Source organism: Seriola lalandi, unplaced genomic scaffold (assembly GCF_002814215.2).
Source record: "Seriola lalandi dorsalis isolate HSWRI2012SDOR001 ecotype SW California unplaced genomic scaffold, Sedor1 jcf7180002053582, whole genome shotgun sequence".
Classification (NCBI taxonomy): Eukaryota; Metazoa; Chordata; class Actinopteri; order Carangiformes; family Carangidae; genus Seriola; species Seriola lalandi.
Genome location: NW_019524135.1, coordinates 208,140 through 224,814, shown reverse-complemented (window position 1 = coordinate 224,814; position 16,675 = coordinate 208,140). Strand labels below are relative to the sequence as shown.

At 40.8% G+C, this 16,675-nt stretch overlaps 4 protein-coding genes across 4 annotated transcripts; 2 read left to right on the top strand and 2 right to left on the bottom strand.

Moving 5' to 3' along the window:
* Nucleotides 1–3,001: 3,001 nt before the first annotated feature.
* Nucleotides 3,002–5,972, bottom strand: rps25 (ribosomal protein S25). Its single transcript, XM_023401312.2, has 5 exons — nt 5,832–5,972; nt 5,154–5,243; nt 4,834–5,017; nt 3,166–3,264; nt 3,002–3,060 (listed from the first exon to the last, which is right to left on the bottom strand). The coding sequence occupies exons 1-4, from the start codon at nt 5,832–5,834 to the stop codon at nt 3,170–3,172; spliced, it is 372 nt and encodes a 123-aa protein (XP_023257080.1). The 5' UTR covers nt 5,835–5,972; the 3' UTR covers nt 3,002–3,060; nt 3,166–3,169.
* Nucleotides 5,973–6,006: 34 nt separating this feature from the next.
* On the top strand, nt 6,007–7,704 carry trappc4 (trafficking protein particle complex subunit 4). Its single transcript, XM_023401311.2, has 5 exons — nt 6,007–6,311; nt 6,519–6,693; nt 6,938–7,041; nt 7,170–7,296; nt 7,433–7,704. Exons 1-5 carry the CDS (start codon nt 6,137–6,139, stop codon nt 7,509–7,511), a joined length of 660 nt encoding a protein of 219 aa, XP_023257079.1. The 5' UTR covers nt 6,007–6,136; the 3' UTR covers nt 7,512–7,704.
* An 89-nt stretch (nt 7,705–7,793) lies between these two features.
* On the bottom strand, nt 7,794–12,687 carry slc37a4a (solute carrier family 37 member 4a). The gene is made up of 9 exons (XM_023401310.2): nt 12,558–12,687; nt 11,649–12,329; nt 11,045–11,277; nt 10,588–10,831; nt 9,971–10,129; nt 9,796–9,881; nt 9,029–9,142; nt 8,782–8,920; nt 7,794–8,508 (listed from the first exon to the last, which is right to left on the bottom strand). The coding sequence occupies exons 2-9, from the start codon at nt 11,794–11,796 to the stop codon at nt 8,342–8,344; spliced, it is 1,290 nt and encodes a 429-aa protein (XP_023257078.1). The 5' UTR covers nt 11,797–12,329; nt 12,558–12,687; the 3' UTR covers nt 7,794–8,341.
* A 133-nt stretch (nt 12,688–12,820) lies between these two features.
* Nucleotides 12,821–16,649, top strand: cfap45 (cilia and flagella associated protein 45). The gene is made up of 12 exons (XM_023401331.2): nt 12,821–13,146; nt 13,286–13,396; nt 13,607–13,716; nt 13,844–13,988; nt 14,090–14,260; nt 14,392–14,570; nt 14,738–14,867; nt 14,981–15,127; nt 15,330–15,443; nt 15,623–15,816; nt 15,955–16,179; nt 16,315–16,649. The coding sequence occupies exons 1-12, from the start codon at nt 13,144–13,146 to the stop codon at nt 16,385–16,387; spliced, it is 1,602 nt and encodes a 533-aa protein (XP_023257099.1). The 5' UTR covers nt 12,821–13,143; the 3' UTR covers nt 16,388–16,649.
* The last annotated feature ends 26 nt before the right edge of the window (nt 16,650–16,675 follow it).

Below are 16,675 nucleotides of genomic sequence, written 5' to 3'. Positions count from 1 at the left end.
GACAAGCAGCAAACAAAGTGTATTAATAGACAGGAGGAGGGTTAATTATTGCACTTGTTGATGAGGAAATTGTAGTGGGTTTGAATTAGCAGAACATTTTGTATATATTTCAACAAATATCAACTGGAAGTCATCCTTCAATATTACAAAAATATACATGATTCATGCAGTTATCAAGTATTAACACGCTCCTGGCAGTCATTTAATACAATAAGAGCATTTTCAAAACATGTTTTGGTGTAAAACATTTACATACGCATAGATTCTGTACACATTAGCTTAACTGATGGGCTTCTTGTATTTATATTAATAAGTGGCAAATGTTTAATTCAGCAAGGCAATTTAATTAATCAATTATTAATTAAAGGCTTACAGAAACCAGAGAATGATTAGTGAAATCAAAGCAGAACAAGGAGAGAGGTTATCTGACTCTAAGAAAATCGATATATACTTACAGAAACCTTTATTCTTCAGAGTCTTCTTTAGATCCACTGATACAGACAAGCTTTTTCATTCATTTAGATTTTCCCTTATAACTATAGTGCAGGACATATATAAGATGGATGCACCATTAGTCACTTATACGTTTTTTAAAGAGAAAATTCTTGGACAGTTAAAGCGATGAAGAATGAATCTTTTAAAAAAGGACAACTTCCCCTGATCTTACAGAAGGCACTGATTACAGTGCTTTTAAAACCAGATTAAGCACCAATTAAATGTGAGTCATACAGACCCATTTCAATATTATATTCTGATCAAAAAGTCACTGCAAAGGCTCGATGATTAATTATATTTACCTTGTCTGAATAAGGGTCTTCAAGCTTTCCACACTTTCCACTATGAAGAAAACTTCTCTTGTACAGATTGACATTTATGGTTGGTGACAGGTTAGAGAGTCCTGAAGCTACATGTTGCACACTGAAAAAGACACAGCTGAAAGAAAACATTTGCATCTCGCCCCAATGTGTTCAAGAACAGAAGCATTAAAGCCTCTTTTTGTGGTTAAAAATGTAAATTTAAAGGCCATGCACACCCATGGCAACAGTGTAGTGCAGTGCAATGAGCTTTGTTGCAATCATTTCTTTATGCAGAGTCTGGTGACCTCACAAATTTCCCTGCATAGCCCCACTTACCTTCACCATGCTTGGCCAGTTACCGTCAGCATCGGTACAAAGTGCCTTTAAAATGTGGCGCATTTATTTACAAATAAATACAGTGGCCCACAATGCATATTTGGTGACGTAGCAGGGAAATCCCTATTTACCGTTACGCCATTATATATAGAAAAGTCAAACATGATTACAAACACTGATTGCACTAATAAAAATTATGGGAATGCAAGTTCCATGGTAAGTTGCGTTTACTGGGCCACACAGGAAGAAAACTGGTTAAAATACCTTCAAACACCACTTAGAAGTTCACTCCTTGCTTTAATATGACACACACACTTTCATGCGTATGAAGCAAACCTCTTAAAATGACAGATTTATAAATAATTCGGTTAGAACAATGGAGGTGGTGAAAACTGCAACATTTCCTGCAACAAATATTTCAGTGTGTGACAGTTGGTCTGTTACAGTGGTGCTAGTGACATACATCAGTGGCAGGTCACCTCCAGTGAAACACACAGGCAGTAATGTCTTTGTCTACTCACAGGCTGATGGTAGAGGAGCTGATGGGTGGCACATCTGTCAGGGAGGAGCATCCTGCAGTTTGTTTTCCACTTGCTGCTTGAGGTATTGCCGTGCAGTGACAAAGGGACGTCTAACAGCATCCATCACAAGACTGCTGTGTCTTTTACGCCCTGAGCAAACATCTGACAGTAGAGATAGCTTCTTCATGTCATACCATTTCTTATCAATATCTCATAACCTTTCAGTGCCTGTGGCTTTTTACAAAATGGATGGTATAAATGATGAATCTCCGGCACAAAGTTTGAAATGTTCCACCTCAACCTGAAAACAAGATCAGTTGAGTCAGGATGTCTCTTTGAATTTATTGGATGACAACACTAGGTACACACAATGTAGGTGAAGAGCTGAGGACCTTCATTACCAAAGACATTGATAGTAATTCAATGTAAAACACTAATGAGGTGTGAATGTATCCTGCAGCACAGGCTCTCCAGTCACTACAACACTCATCCCAAGTGTCCTATTTTGAACAGGATAATGTCTAAACAGCTTTGAATGCCTGTTTGCTGCATGAGTAACATTGCCTTCTTGAACCCACATAATGTCAAAGTAAGTGCATTTTCAAAGTACCGAAAGCAATCAGACATAAAACCTTTTCAGTGACTACAATAAAGGGAATGGATTCCCATGGCCACCAGCAAAAACTCAAGGCACCGTTTTGTTAAAAGCACAAGTTTAAAAAGTCTATAAACATGCCTACATAGTTAAATGCACTGCCTTGTCAATTTTAACAAAGTGACGTACCATCATTTATGGAGGAATTAATTTCATATCATTTGGACAATGTTTGCCAACACTATCAGGAGAACGCACTGTGTTATTGACGTCAGATGCTAAGTAGTCTTGTGTTTTATAGTATGTTTAGCAACTCTTAATTTTCAATATTAGTTCCTTAAATATTTTTGTAAAAAGTAAAAAAAAAAAGTATATATTTTTTATTGCCCAGGGAAAGGTTTGTTCTTTGTGGTCAACTCCTTACCAGACATGCAGCTACAGGTGTGAGACCACTGCCTTAGTCTAATGCAAAGGTATCATCTAATCTATACACAACATACAGCTTTTCAGGTGTGAGGAGACAAGAGTAAACGAGATCCTTGTGAATATGGAGAGAACATGCATTTCTTCACACAGATCAGCATCTACTGAGAAACAGTAGGAACTACTTAATTACTCTGCCCATTAGACTTGATTTTTTCATTTTACACTTCACTATTTCTTGACCAGGGTCTTTATATTGTGCAGTATATTTATAACAATTACCAAATGAGTAATAGACAAATGAACAGTAAAAAACAAACAGAACTGACTTTTGTCTTTACATTTTTTAATTCACCTTTTGTTACAAACAGGAAACACACAGGAGAACCTGTAAGAGAAAAAAAAAAAAATGTAGGTCAGTGAACGCAGCTTGGAAAATAGAAAAGTGAAAGATAACAAATTGCATGCAGATGTTCGGTTTCTGCTGTTGTACCTGATTATGCTTTCTCCGCTGCTGCCTCCTCATCTCCACCCTTGGTGTTACGTGTATAAATGAGCTGTGCTCTGTGTTTGGACACGAGTTTGATCATGCCTGGAAGACAAAAAAGGTCCATGTTCCCCATCAGCATATTGTCATTTTCAACCATACATTCACATTAATCTTGTCATGTGCTCACTTATTTTATAGTCAGCCTACACTACACCTCAGACCAGTGGATGAGTGTAACAGAACATTGCCAGTTGAATACAAATTCTATATCTTATGCAAAGGGAAACTTTGTTTTGGCTGTGCAGTTGGTGTAGCCATTGCATCTAAATCTGTAGGACCACTGACAGCAAAACTAAAGTCAATTTAGTCAGTCATTATTACAGAGAATGTTCCATGGCATTACTGAAGACTTCCTACCTACAAATGATGCTGCCTCACATGTGGGAGAAGTATTGTCTTTATATTCATTAGAATGAAGCTGCATCGTCTGGCGAAACCTTGATTGTGCTTCACATAGATTAATGCAGCTTAACATGTCTCTTACATTATCAAAACAAGCTATGGGGGTTGCTAACTACACACGAGACAATGTCACCAAGTTAATTTTTAATTGAAAGCTTAAAAAAAAAAAAAAAAAAAGTATCCAACACAACTATTCATTTTAAACAGGTGACAGGTAAATACCTAAACTGTTTGCTGACATCTGGAGAGATACATGAAAATGTATTTAGATGTTTTAATGTCACTTTTGTACCCTCGCTTTCATCTAGCAATTTGTAATTTGAATACTTTAACAGGAGGGTCTAAATGATTTCAAAACAAATAATGTGGCAGCTATGACTAGTGATGTTTGCAGTTGTCATAATGCACCTTATCCTCACACAACACTGTCATTTTGGGAGAACTGAAAGAACTCCAAAAAAAGTATGCAGTGTGTAAGCGTATTTAAATGTTCCATATAGCCAACAAGCAGTGCTGAAGACTGCAGGCACAGTGATGAGATTAATGTGGCAAAACATGTTATTGTTTTGTACAGTTGCAGCTAGAACAATCTCCACTCCTAATGCAAAAAACATGCATTAGGTTGTATGAGATTACTTGGAAGGTCAAAGAAAACAGTCAGTCCAGTTCTCATTTACAATGTCTAATTGACTTTCCCACAGGGCCACTTACTCAGGGTAATACATAATTTATTGTAAACATATGCAGACACCTATTTTTTCTGCTCCTTTGACTAAAATCCCTCTCTTCACCAAAATAACTTTGCAGGGCATAAACTAACATATAGCCAGTCTGTGGGAACTCCTCAGAAACAAGCTTTGACATCACCCAGAGTATTTAGTTTATTAAATTATGTTCGAACTTCTAAACAGGTGTAACCATCTGTAAGTTTTCTTAACTACATAATATTAACTATTCTTAAAATGTGGCAATAAGTTATTCAAATTTTACCTACACCACAAAAGAGTGCATAAAACCAGAAACTGTCAGGGGGTTTAAAGTACTAACCAGCATGCCAAACCTTCACCTCTCTGCCAGCCCCACTGTCATAGACTAGACTATTTCCTAACAATAAACCGCAACGCAAATCATTTGAGGTTAGGATGCAGCCCTTCTTTGTTAGATCCAACATGCAACATTTGGATTATGAGCTGAAAAGGTGAGCTTCACCTTTGGCAAGCAGTTCCTGGAGGGCATTCCTGGCCAAGGAGCCACGGATCTTCAGCCTCTCTGACACAACAGCGGGGGTGATGAGTTTGTAGTTGGGAACTTCTTTGTACAGCTTGTCGTAGGTAGCCTTATCGAAGAGGACCAAGTTGTTGAGCTTGTCCCTCACTTTTCCCTTGGACCACTTCTGCTCAGAGTAAAATAATGATGGGTTCAGTTTTTTCAGTGCGGGGAATCTCAGCAGTGCAGCGACTAGGACAATTATTCAGGATCCACATCAAATATGAAAGACAAACTCCTAGCCTACTTTAACCACTGCATACCTTCTTCTTGGCTTTGCCTCCAGACTTGTTGACTGGGTCCTTGTCCTTCTTGGACTTTCCAGTGTCCTTCTTCTTGTCTTGCTTGGGAGGCTGAAATCAATAGACAACAAGTTATAAACTGCACCCGGAATGGAGCTACACGTGGGTTCTGGCAGCACGTTTCAATAAGAGCATAAATGCAACATACTACGATGGTTCAACGGTAATAATGACAACATGTGCCTGGCTAGCGAACACAGCCAGCCGCCTGGTGTTCGGTCGGCTGGCCGGCATATGATGGCCTTGTCTGCGTCCTCTTGGAGCGATCCAATCCTCACTATTAGCTTTTTCGATTAATGACACCTGAACATTAATTATAAAGCGACAGCATAATGGGTACATATAATCATACGCTTAACATTTATGCAGAGTTATCACGGACAACTTCATTCGGCTCGATTTCTGTAACCACAGTGCAGCATGAAAGCGTGGTGGAATTAGCAAGCTAGCTAGCTAACTAGCCAGTGGCTAAATCAGTAAAATTTAACAGTAAACTACTTAATTCACATTCTTTTATCGCGGTGTAGGAAAACACACTCCTTTCGTGTTTTGTTCCGAATAATCGGGACTCGGGTGGAGTTTCAGAAGAACGAGCAATTTCAATTTTATTTCGACAAAACGTGTAATAACTGTCCTCACCATGTTTCCTCGTCAAGATGTCGGAGCGAAAGGAAGTTCACCCGTGCAAGAGCCCCTTAGACAACCTGTATATGCGGAAATGAGATGAGGAATTATGGGAACTTGAGTTTTCTCGTGTTTTCTCGTTCTTTTCTTGATTTTGACTATTAATACCGGTTGACCAGACTGTTGTACAGAAGTTATACCAGTACATAAATCATCAAATAGTCAAACTGGATAAGTAAGAGTTAATTTAAAGTTCTACAGTCTTTTGACACCGTCGAGGTCACATGACAGTGTTGTCAGCTGGGTAGGACGTTGCAAAGATGGTGATCTTCAGTGTGTATGTGGTGAACAAGGCTGGAGGTTTAATTTACCAATATGACAACTATGTCCCAAGAGCGGAGGCCGAGAAAACATTCAGCTATCCTTTAGATCTGGTGCTCAAACATCACGATGAAAAGGTCGTCGTGTCGTTCGGACAACGAGACGGAATCAGAGGTAACGCCTGAAACCTAACATTCGCAAGTTGTTAGCTCATTCAACCTGCTAGCTACTGTGTACAAAAGACTGTAGAATACCGCAAATGTGGTTAAAAAAAACAGGCGAAAAATTAAATGAATTACTGGACCATTTTTCTGTGCTAAGTGTTTATGGTATTTATATTCATGATCTGTGTATGATAGAAGTTCTGTTGTCGTTCTCCAGTGGGCCATGCAGTGCTGTCCATCAATGGAGTTGATGTGATAGGGAAGAACACAGCGGAGGGAAAGGACATCCTGGAATACTTGAAAGAATCCTCAAATTATCCAGTGTCTATTCGATTTGGACGGGCACGCCTGAGCTCCAATGAAAAGCTGATGCTGGCGTCCATGTTCCACTCGTAAGTTATATATATATAGCTTCATATTTCATATTCACACTGGGGCTGTAGGTTGGTGTGGTGGAGCCACATTCAAGTCACAGTTTTGACAAGCATCCATTCTGCTGAATTGCCACAGAGAAAGACACTGAATACAGCAGTGATGACCTCCAGGGATCTACCCTGTTAAAAAGTGAATAAGGAAGAGGCGTGAGTCTACTGTGTCTGAAGATCAGCTCCCTTGTCCTTTGTGTTTTTTCCTTAGGTTGTTTGCTATAGGTTCACAGCTGTCTCCTGAAGTTGGCAGTTCAGGGATCGAGATGCTAGAAACAGACGTCTTCAAACTCCACTGCTTCCAGACTCTCACAGGTGAGTTGTGTAAACAAAGTGTCATTGTGGGTGAATAGAAGAAAGAAGTTTTTTGCTAACTTTGTATTGATATATTACTGATGTTTTTAATTGACATCTTTCTCACTGTTCTGTCACGGTTCTATCAGGGATAAAGTTCATTGTGCTCGCAGACCCTCGACAATCCGGCATTGATGCACTGTTGAGGAAGATTTATGAAATCTATTCAGATTTTGCCCTCAAGAACCCATTCTATTCTCTGGAAATGCCAATCAGGTAACAGGCACATTTCAGGAGAGGATGATTTACATCCTTACATTTCAGTTTACATGTCAAGTATCCACACATCTAACACCCACACATCCCATTGTTTGTGTCCTCTAATGTCACTGTAAATGTGTTTGGTTTTCAGGTGTGAACTCTTTGATCAGAATCTGAAGAGTGCATTGGAAATAGCAGAGAAAGCTGGAAACTTTGGAGCTGGATCATGAACCAGACCAGGACTAAAGAGACAACATGAATTTGCCTTTTCTGATCACAGGAGATGTAATGAACTTTTATGACTGAGGATGTTGGTGAGAGAAGTGAAGCTTATTTTCTTTGCTTCTTTGGACTGGAATTTGACACATGTAAATACATAATGTTCTGTAAATACTTAAAGATTAAACTCGTGTGTTAATAATTCATATTGATTGTTTTTAGTTGCATGTATATTGAATTTCTGTGTGATCTAACTTAGTGTGCTGAGCATTAACTATGAAAATTACAAAAAAAAACATAACATCATTTATTCAAGCCTTCGACTGTTCCCATAATAAAGACCACACATTGTCCTTCCCTTAAAATAGATAAGCATTGTATAGGTCTTGTAATTCCATTCATGATTCATTATTACATTATTAAAAACACAAATATTGTATAATATACCAGTTTCTAAACCAGGTTCCAATTTTTTGGTTCCACTTTTGTCCTCTTGTCACTGTAATGCCTCGGTGGTCTTAGGAGAGAAAACCTTTTCTCTAGTTGTGATTTTGTCACATTCCATTGTATGACATCCATAATGTGTAGTCATTTATATTCCCTTGTTGCATTATGCATGCAGTGTTTACAGACTGTATGTCGAGAAACACCTTACAAAACAGGTGTTTGAAGCAAAAGATGCTCAACTTCTATGAGCTTCTTTAAAACCTGTGCTGTATGACTGAAAAAATACTGTGATATAAAAAAAACCCAAAAACAAGTAAGAAAAATATGACAATACAGCGATGCCTAAAAATATTCAGTTTTCCCCTGGGTGCAGAGGATGAGGTGTCATGATGTTTTAGTCTGCCTTCTTGGACATGTGACCCATCTTGGTTCGGATGTTGCGCAACAGGAAGAATCCAACAGCGGTGATGCCACAGACGATCTCTGCTACCCAGAAGGCTGTAGCCCAGCCATGGTGCTTGGCAATTGTGCTGAATGGAAGTCCAGACAGGAAACCACCAACTGAGGACAACACAAGTGGATATGCTCACTCCATGATGGTAGAAAAGGTGTAGTGCATACAATTCCCACAGTTATTCAAGTCTGAATTGACTAAGCCAAAGTCAGTATCCTGTGGATAACTGTGCACTATCTTACAATATATAGACCAAGTAAAAAGTATCACAAGGAAACTATTGGTATGTAATTGTATTATCAATGTACAGGCATTTAACAGTTTGCAAGAGCTTGTACATGCTCCATATGTATAGCCGTCCTGAAAACCAATCAACTTACTGTTGGCCATCAGGGCAACAATGGCGTGTGATGTCCCACAGTAGTTGGATGGGGCACTCTCATTGGCTATAACTCCAAACAATGCTATTGGTCCATAAGAGGAGAAACCAAAAGCAGCACCCAAGCTGAGTATCCACACCTGAATGAGAGATACACGCATGAGGATGAAAAAGTGACATGCAGTGTGCTGTATTAAAAAATATCTCTATGATTCACTCTTGTTCGCTGGGATGTCAGTATTCGATACCTTTGAGCTGTCGGGGGTAACTGTGACTCTGAACAGGTACATGGACACAAACATTCCAGCCATCATGCAGATCAGGATGAAGTGGCGAGGATTGCCATAGATTCTCATGCCTTGCTGTTCAAAATAAAGAAATATATAAATACATTGGTTTTGCTGGCTATATGAAAAATCTACTTTAGTTATGGGCTAAAAAATTGGATGCCACAGTTTGTTTATTGTTGCATGAAATGAAGATGAAATAGTATAGAAAGGTTAGAGAGTATTTTTTAGTCTCTAGTGACATCTGAGACCTGGAATGTCAAATTCAATATTACCCTCTGTGACTGGGTGACCATGAACATGTCACGTTTTTCCCGAGATGCAGTTTCCCTCTGTGCTAATCATGAGCAAATATATGACCTAAGAGGAGCTGTTGCTTGACTTGGATCTTACAAGAAGTTCCTAGAAAACGGAAGCAAAGGCCATCCATTCTTGTTAGTTACTTCCTTTGTATAGATGCTGCCTCCATCAAAGTTATGGTTATTGGTAATCGTCCTACAAAATGTAGCTCCTTCATTATATTTGTGAATCTGTGGTAATCCATTCTGGCCAAATGGTACAGGCACTTCTGATGCACATAGCTGATTGCGGCAAATTTGCAGAAAGAAGATGTCTGGATATGTGCACCAGACTTTATTTTCCACAAGACAAAAGCAACGGAATGATAAATAAATAAATAAATAAATATGTGCAGGCTGAGGAAGGATGTGTACTATATGCAAACTCACTCTGGCCACAGCCTTGTCAGAGAGGTAACCTGCTGCGAGACTTCCCAACAGGCCTCCAACCTCCAGGGCACTCATGTATGAGCTACCTATGAAGAATAATATAGTGATTCACAACAAATAATAAGCTATTTCCTCAACAGAAATGGGAGGTGTCTACTCTATTCCTCTGTCATACCCATGAGTGTAGACTGGCCCTTGTCCTGAATGAGAAACAGCTGGCCCCAGTCGGTGCAGGCGGTCTTCACCCCGAACACCACCAGGTAGGACACAGACAGCAGCCACAGGTAAGGTGACAGCAGAAACTCGGACAGGGTGCTTTCATTACTGGAGGATCCTGAACAGGAAACGGGCAGAAGACCAACTATTATCACCAATCCTGTTTTTTTCGAATGCATTTGAAACATTACCATCAACACTACATAACAGGTGTGACATAATATCGCTGTGGCTCTACTTCCAACCAGATTAATGCATAAAACATCTCTTCACCGCTACTTTCTCTCTTCGCCGGTGCATGAGCTAGACACAGCTCACACAAGTGGCATGCGAGGGGCACACTGGGTACAGAGTCCACCAAGTCACCGACCTTTAGTCACAACACAAGAGGCGCATGCTGTACGAAAACACACACATCTGGACACCGCACAGTTGTGTGTTAACTGAGTATTGACTATATTCAAGCAAGTATACCGTGCCCGATTCACTCACTGTCTGATAAGAGTAGTGGCTAAGACTCTGGTTGTTTATCGAATTGAAGAATTGTTAAAAATCATTCATTAAAGTCAGTCTCACCTCCTGTGCTCTTCTTGGCCGCTGCTTCTATATTGGGCAGCCCCACATCCTTCGGCTCATTCTTGATGACCAGCAGACAGACAAAGGAGACCGCCACACAAATCATTCCAGAGACCGACAGTATCACCCTCCAGCTGTAACTCTCAGCCAGCACTGTGGCAATAATGGGGCCCAAGCTGCCAGCCAGATTCATGCTGCAGGACAGAATTGCCCACCATGTCCCGAACTGAGAGGGCTCAAACCACTGACAGCAGACAAGAGGAAATAATGACATGAAATGGTTAAATCAGTGACAGGTAGTGTCATTATCTTCCCTTTGAGATACAGGAGGGATAAAATAATCAAACCAGTGCAGTGTTTCCTACAGAATTAGATTCTTTTTGTTGTGGCAGCTGATGGGGTCAGAATTAGATATCAGTACACTGCAGTATGATTTACTGGCATGTGGCTCAGGTACCTTGCGCAGCACCCTGCCACAGGGAGGCCAGCCAAGGCCCTGGCCAAGGCCGTTGAGAAACCACAAGGCAGAGAAAACAGCAACAGTGGAGGACCAGGAAAAGACCACATTGATGCCTCCCACCATGAACAGGCCAATGGAGAAGAGCCAACGGGCGCTGATCTGGTCTGAAAGCACGCCGCTGATGAACTTACTGATAGCGTAGGCCAAAGACTGACTGCTGGTGATCATGCCTGAACAAAGAGAGGACAGGAGAAGAGGACTGTAAACAGAGCAACATTTTGGTCCAAAATATTGCAGACATACAGTTCTCTGTAAAGCACACATATAATATGTAATGCATGATAGAAACATACCAGTAATCTAGAGTCTACAAAGAAAAAATGAAATATGTATGAGCATGTTTGGAAGTTAGTGAGAGGCTTATAAATGTTGACATTTTAGGTGTAAATAATACATCCACCTTTGGATTTTTCCATTCATCAAGTTTTAAAAAAATGCAACGCTATGACTTTTAGAAGAAGGCATATGGTTTGTTTAAAAATGCTACTTATGCAACTGTAACAATCAACATAAAGTCAATGCAAAACCAAGTGTCTCATACCCAGGTCATCCTTATCCAGCTCAATTTCTTGCATTAGAGAAGGCATCACGAAGGAGAAAGTCTTTCTGTTAAAATAGTACAGCGTGTAGCCTACAAACATGGCCAGAAATATAGTTCCTCTGTAGTATCCGTAATTCGCTGTAGCCATGATTGCAGGTTGCAGATAGTCCTACAAAAAACTGAGAGAAATATAAGTCGATCCGTCTGACAGACTCCTGCAGCTTGTGACAGTGAACTTTGCCTCAGGATCCACTGTGCAGAAGCAGCTGCTTACAAGTGAAGAGGTGTCTGCAATCAGGAGGGGAGGTTAATGGTCAACTTCTCTGCCCCAAAGCTGCATAAATCTGATAAAGTGCTGCAGGCCAACAAGAAAAGGCCTGGGAAAGGACTTCAATCAGTTGGTGACATCAACTCTGTATATGATTAGTAGTTTCCTTTAGGCACTGATTTAAAAAAAACAAAAAACAAAAAGGGGGGAGGGGGGCCCTTCTACTTGATGGGTGACCCCAGTGTTCTTTTCCTGTGCTACTGTTTGTCCATCTGAGGATGTTATGGAAGGAGTATTCAGACTGATGGGGTTAATGATTCACTGTGGAGTCCAATAGTTACTGCAGACCAGGGGGAGGCTCCTCTCCAAGTGAGAGGGTGTGCGAACTGTGATGATCCTCAACAGCAGTACACCTAACAGACAGAAAGTGGATCTGAATAAGGCACGAAACACCACTGTAGCTAAGCAGGAATTTAAAAAAAAAAAAAAAAAAACCCACCTATGTGAATGAAGTTCAAGTAAACGTAAAACATTTTATGTATAATAGATCATTCTTTACAGTGGGTAGTACAGTGCATAAAATCCGAAGTGTGCTCTGATAATTCCTTAAAAGCAGTCTTTAGTGGGAGCAAAGCAGCTACCTCTGTATGTCCACCTCCTCCTCTCTGTGCATGATGGTTTATCCGCATGATTTCTCTTGGCGTGTTGGACTTTTTCGCTAAATAACGATCTTTGCATTGTCGAGCAGCTCGTGATGTGGACCTGCGGAGAAGTGTAGTATGTGAAGTTTCCGCATTACGTGGATTAACTGGCACCGCCCAGACAAGAAACAGGTCCGCGTGCTTCACCAGCAGTGATGTTATTAATCATAACCGCTGTTAAAAAAAAAAAAAAGGCGGGGGGGCAAATGATGGAAAGTGTTGCATGTGAAATGATACTGGGGAGGTTGAACTGGAAAAATGATACAGTTAAAGAAAAAGCTTTAGTGAATGTGTCTAATTTAAAAAAAGCAACAACAGTAGCGCCTCCTCCTCACATATGTTCCCATGGCAACCGACAACAAACAATTGCAATTTTCCAAACACGGACGGTACATTGTAGCCAGGTTTATGAGCAGGAGTAAAGTAGCTACATTCATAACAAAACACTTGCATTATAAGTCTTTGAGACAACAAGCTAGGCTGTTTTAGGCTAATTCATCACCGTTGACTCCAATAACCGAGAACCATGGTAAGTTTGAGGTCAAAATAAGAAGTAATGTCATACCCTGTAATATCACTTTTCATATAGCTGCTAAATTCTTGTTTTGCTTGTAGCTAATAGAGAACGACTGTGTATTCAGACTTGTGGTCACGTTTTAACCCTGCAGAGACTAGCATCCAGCTCCATGATCTCAAAGGGAAGCTCTGATAACCGCCGGTACCGCACTCGGGCCCCAACCTCTCAGGTGGACGAAACCCTGTTTGCGAACCCAAAACCGGTGAGTGAGTGTGGCATAGAAGTTGTCTGTGTGTTTTTGTTTACATTTCTAATGGTATTACCAGTGCTCCTGGGTTTATAGCACCAGTTTCGTGTGTACAATGCATCTTATTTCAAAAATCTGTCATGGTGTGTTATGTGTAGTTGCAAGGTTGGAGAGAGATAATAAGATATGAGTGGGGTTGTGAGATGTTGCTAACTATCGGTCTAGATATCACCAGACAAATCTGGAAACTCAACCTTCAAGGCCAAGGATAAGTTCCAGAAAAACCAAGGAGAGACCGTTCAAATCATCACAAAAGACCTAATTCGCAATCTCAGGTAGGCTAACACTCACTGAAAACTCCAAAGATCGTCTATCAGTGTGACTGTGGTGCTTGCAGCACAGCAGAACCGAGACCCCACATGAACATTTAACAAACAATCCCACCCACTGTCATTTTGTCAGGGTTCCATGGAAGGATCCTTCAGGAGAATCTGTCATTCTTCCACCAGCTGAATTTAAGCGGATCACCTCAACTTCCCAGGTTCTCACCAAGGAGGAGAGGATAGCCTTGCACGAGGCTTATCAGAGGAAGAAAGATGAAGAAATTGTAGGAAACACGAAAACTCCAGTAAACTTATCATTTAACTTGCAGATAAACAATAAGACAATAAGCCAGTAACACATTTTTTTAATATACCCCTTATCCAGAAAGCTGCAGAAGAAAGGAAGCGCCAAATCTATGAGGCAGACCTGTCCCGCAAGGAGAACCATGCACTGACTGAGCTTGAGCTAGAGGCCCGGGACCGTGCACAGCGCTTGGTGGAGCGGGCCAACGCCTTGAGGTTGGAGCAAGAGGAAGAGATCAAAAAGCTCAACCAGGTAGACCATGAAAATTTTTAAATGTGCCTGAATGTGAAACCGTCAATCACTGGCAGACAGCTGATTTTTTTTGTATGAACAAAGTGTATTGAACATCAGTACCTCTGTGTGTGTGTGGGGGGTCCACTCAGCTGATTCTGGGTGCTCAGTGCCAAGCCACTCGTGACGCCCAGATCCAGGAGAAGAAACAGATACAGGTGGAGTTGACAGAAGAGGAGAAGCGTCTGGATACCATGATGGAGGTGGAGCGGCGCAAGGCCTTGGAGACTGTAGAGCAGATTGAGGAGCTGCGCAAAAAGCAGAGGATCAGGTAAAGGGGCCTCTGTTGAGAAGAAATGTATTTGACCTAACAAAACCACTTACATCCTTGTCATAAGACCCATTTTCTAATCATAGGCTACTGGTGAGCAGCAAAGGGAAAGGGTTCCTAGTTTAGTGTCGTTATCGTGTGTGTGTTGTGCTTGTGTTATATTCTAGTGGAATGCAGCAAATTTACGACCAAATCAAGAAACGTCTTGAGGAGAAGCAACTGCAGGACGAGATGAAAGAGCTAGAGAGACAGCAGATACGAGAGAACCAGAAGAAAATGACCCTGGAAGACCTCAAGGTGCGGAGGCAAAGAGAATACACAGCCCACGCTGCCCCGAGGGATATGCAACCATATACACCATACACTTGCACTGAAGTCTGTTTCTTCTCTGAATGGTTGTTTACTTCCAGACCCTGGAGAAGAAGAAGGAGGAGCAGCAGCGTCTGCATGAGGAGGTCTTACGAATCAACGCTGAGACCATGCAAGCCAAGGAGCAGAGGAGAGAGGAGGAGAAGATGGCCGACAAGAGAGACATGGAATTCATTAAAAAAAAAATGGTCAGATGAAAGACATGTCATCTCCATAGGCATAAAAAACAATTAGACAAACTCATAACACAGGGAAAGTTCAGTGACTTTGTAGTTAAGTTAAACTGTCAGTATTCACATGCCCACATTTTTTATTTATTTCATCATTATAATACTGCTGTATCTTTGCAAGTGGGTTGTTTTTTAATATTGACATTCATGACTTCTGCAGGAGCGTGAGGCAGAATATGAAGCAGAACAGAGACGAATCAAGAAGGAGAAAGAGTTGGAGATTGCCAGGCTGAGGGCCCGCCAAGAGAAAGCAAAAGACTACAAGGCAGAACAGGTCAGGAATAAAACCATCAGGTGACTTTGAAAAGCTATAAATGTGGTATCTGCTCATTCTAACCCTATTACAGATTAAAATACTCTGATCACAGTTTCAAAGGCAAATAACCCCATACAGTTTGTTGGGAATTAAAGCATTCTGCATGTTGTAATCTTGTATTTCGGTGCGTTTTGAAGGATGACCTCCGAGCCCGGAGGAACCAAGAAATTATGGACAGAGAATGGAGGAGAAAAGAGAAAGAAATGGCTATAAAGAAATCAAAAGAGGAAGCGATGTTAAGGGCGGCTCGCTTGGAGCAGGTTCACTGCAAAGAGCATTTCCTGTCAATCGAGGCTGGCCGAGAGAAAGCCGAATTTGAGAGGGTGCTGAAGTAAGAAAATTGATTTGACTTTTTCCTGAAAAAAAAAAAAAAAAATTCATGTTTTCAGTTATTTGTATTATTTTACACATTCAGGTATACCATTTTATTAATATTCTTTTTTCCTGCCACCACTACCTTTCTCTACAGAGTGCAACAGGAGGCAATAGCCAAAAAGATGGAGGAGGAGGAGAAGCAGCATCAGAAAGCTCAGCGCCACTCAGAGGCCATCCGACACCAAGTGAAGGAACGTGAGCTCTCAGCTGTAGCCCAGCGCAGAGAGATCTTCAAAGAAGCCGATCGGCTGATCGAAGAAGCCCGGCAAAGACGTATGCGCCTCGACGAAATCAAGGAGAAGAAGCTGAAGGAGCTCAAGTAAGTAGGGGCGGGTTAATAGACCTTTCTTGGGGCTAATATTTTGACATGATTGTCATATATGGAAATGCAAGATCACCATATTGTGAATGTATCTTAAATGTATAAAACTGACATGTTTTTGTCAATGTGCAGGGCTACAGGACTCTCTGAAAAATACTGCAGTGAAGTCGAAAGGAAGGCGAGGGCCTGCTCAGAGTCTCTGTGAATCATTCACAGGATTTAAATGTTGAGGTCCTCATCTGATACTCCATCACATTTCTCAGGGTCTCCATAAAACACATTTGAAGTATTAATGTAACTTTAACATACATAAAAATCTACCAATCTAGGTTTCTGTTGAAATTTCACTGTTTTATAGGGTTTCGATTATTGATATGTACATGTTTTAGTAGTTTATGGTATGGCTCTTTGTGTCTAATCACTGTGTGCAAAAACAATTCAACAAAATAAAATTAATTTTTCTGATATTTTCACTCCCTCATACAAACTGACT

Excerpts from the sequence above, each read along its gene's own strand:
- rps25 (XM_023401312.2), bottom strand. Across the intron at positions 5,018-5,153 it reads GAGGCAAAGCCAAGAAGAAG|AAGTGGTCCAAGGGAAAAGT; the intron begins GTATGCAGTGGT and ends TACTCTGAGCAG. Across the intron at positions 3,265-4,833 it reads CCAGGAACTGCTTGCCAAAG|GCATGATCAAACTCGTGTCC; the intron begins GTGAAGCTCACC and ends TTTGTCTTCCAG.
- cfap45 (XM_023401331.2), top strand. Across the intron at positions 13,717-13,843 it reads GACCTAATTCGCAATCTCAG|GGTTCCATGGAAGGATCCTT; the intron begins GTAGGCTAACAC and ends TCATTTTGTCAG. Across the intron at positions 14,571-14,737 it reads CGCAAAAAGCAGAGGATCAG|TGGAATGCAGCAAATTTACG; the intron begins GTAAAGGGGCCT and ends GTTATATTCTAG.
- trappc4 (XM_023401311.2), top strand. The coding sequence starts at position 6,137 with ATGGTGATCTTCAGTGTGTATGTGGTGAACAAGGCTGGAGGTTTAATT. Across the intron at positions 6,312-6,518 it reads ACAACGAGACGGAATCAGAG|TGGGCCATGCAGTGCTGTCC; the intron begins GTAACGCCTGAA and ends GTCGTTCTCCAG. Across the intron at positions 6,694-6,937 it reads CTGGCGTCCATGTTCCACTC|GTTGTTTGCTATAGGTTCAC; the intron begins GTAAGTTATATA and ends TTTTTTCCTTAG.
- slc37a4a (XM_023401310.2), bottom strand. The coding sequence starts at position 11,796 with ATGGCTACAGCGAATTACGGATACTACAGAGGAACTATATTTCTGGCC. Across the intron at positions 10,832-11,044 it reads GTGGCAGGGTGCTGCGCAAG|TGGTTTGAGCCCTCTCAGTT; the intron begins GTACCTGAGCCA and ends GTCTGCTGTCAG. Across the intron at positions 9,882-9,970 it reads GGGCCAGTCTACACTCATGG|GTAGCTCATACATGAGTGCC; the intron begins GTATGACAGAGG and ends TATTCTTCATAG.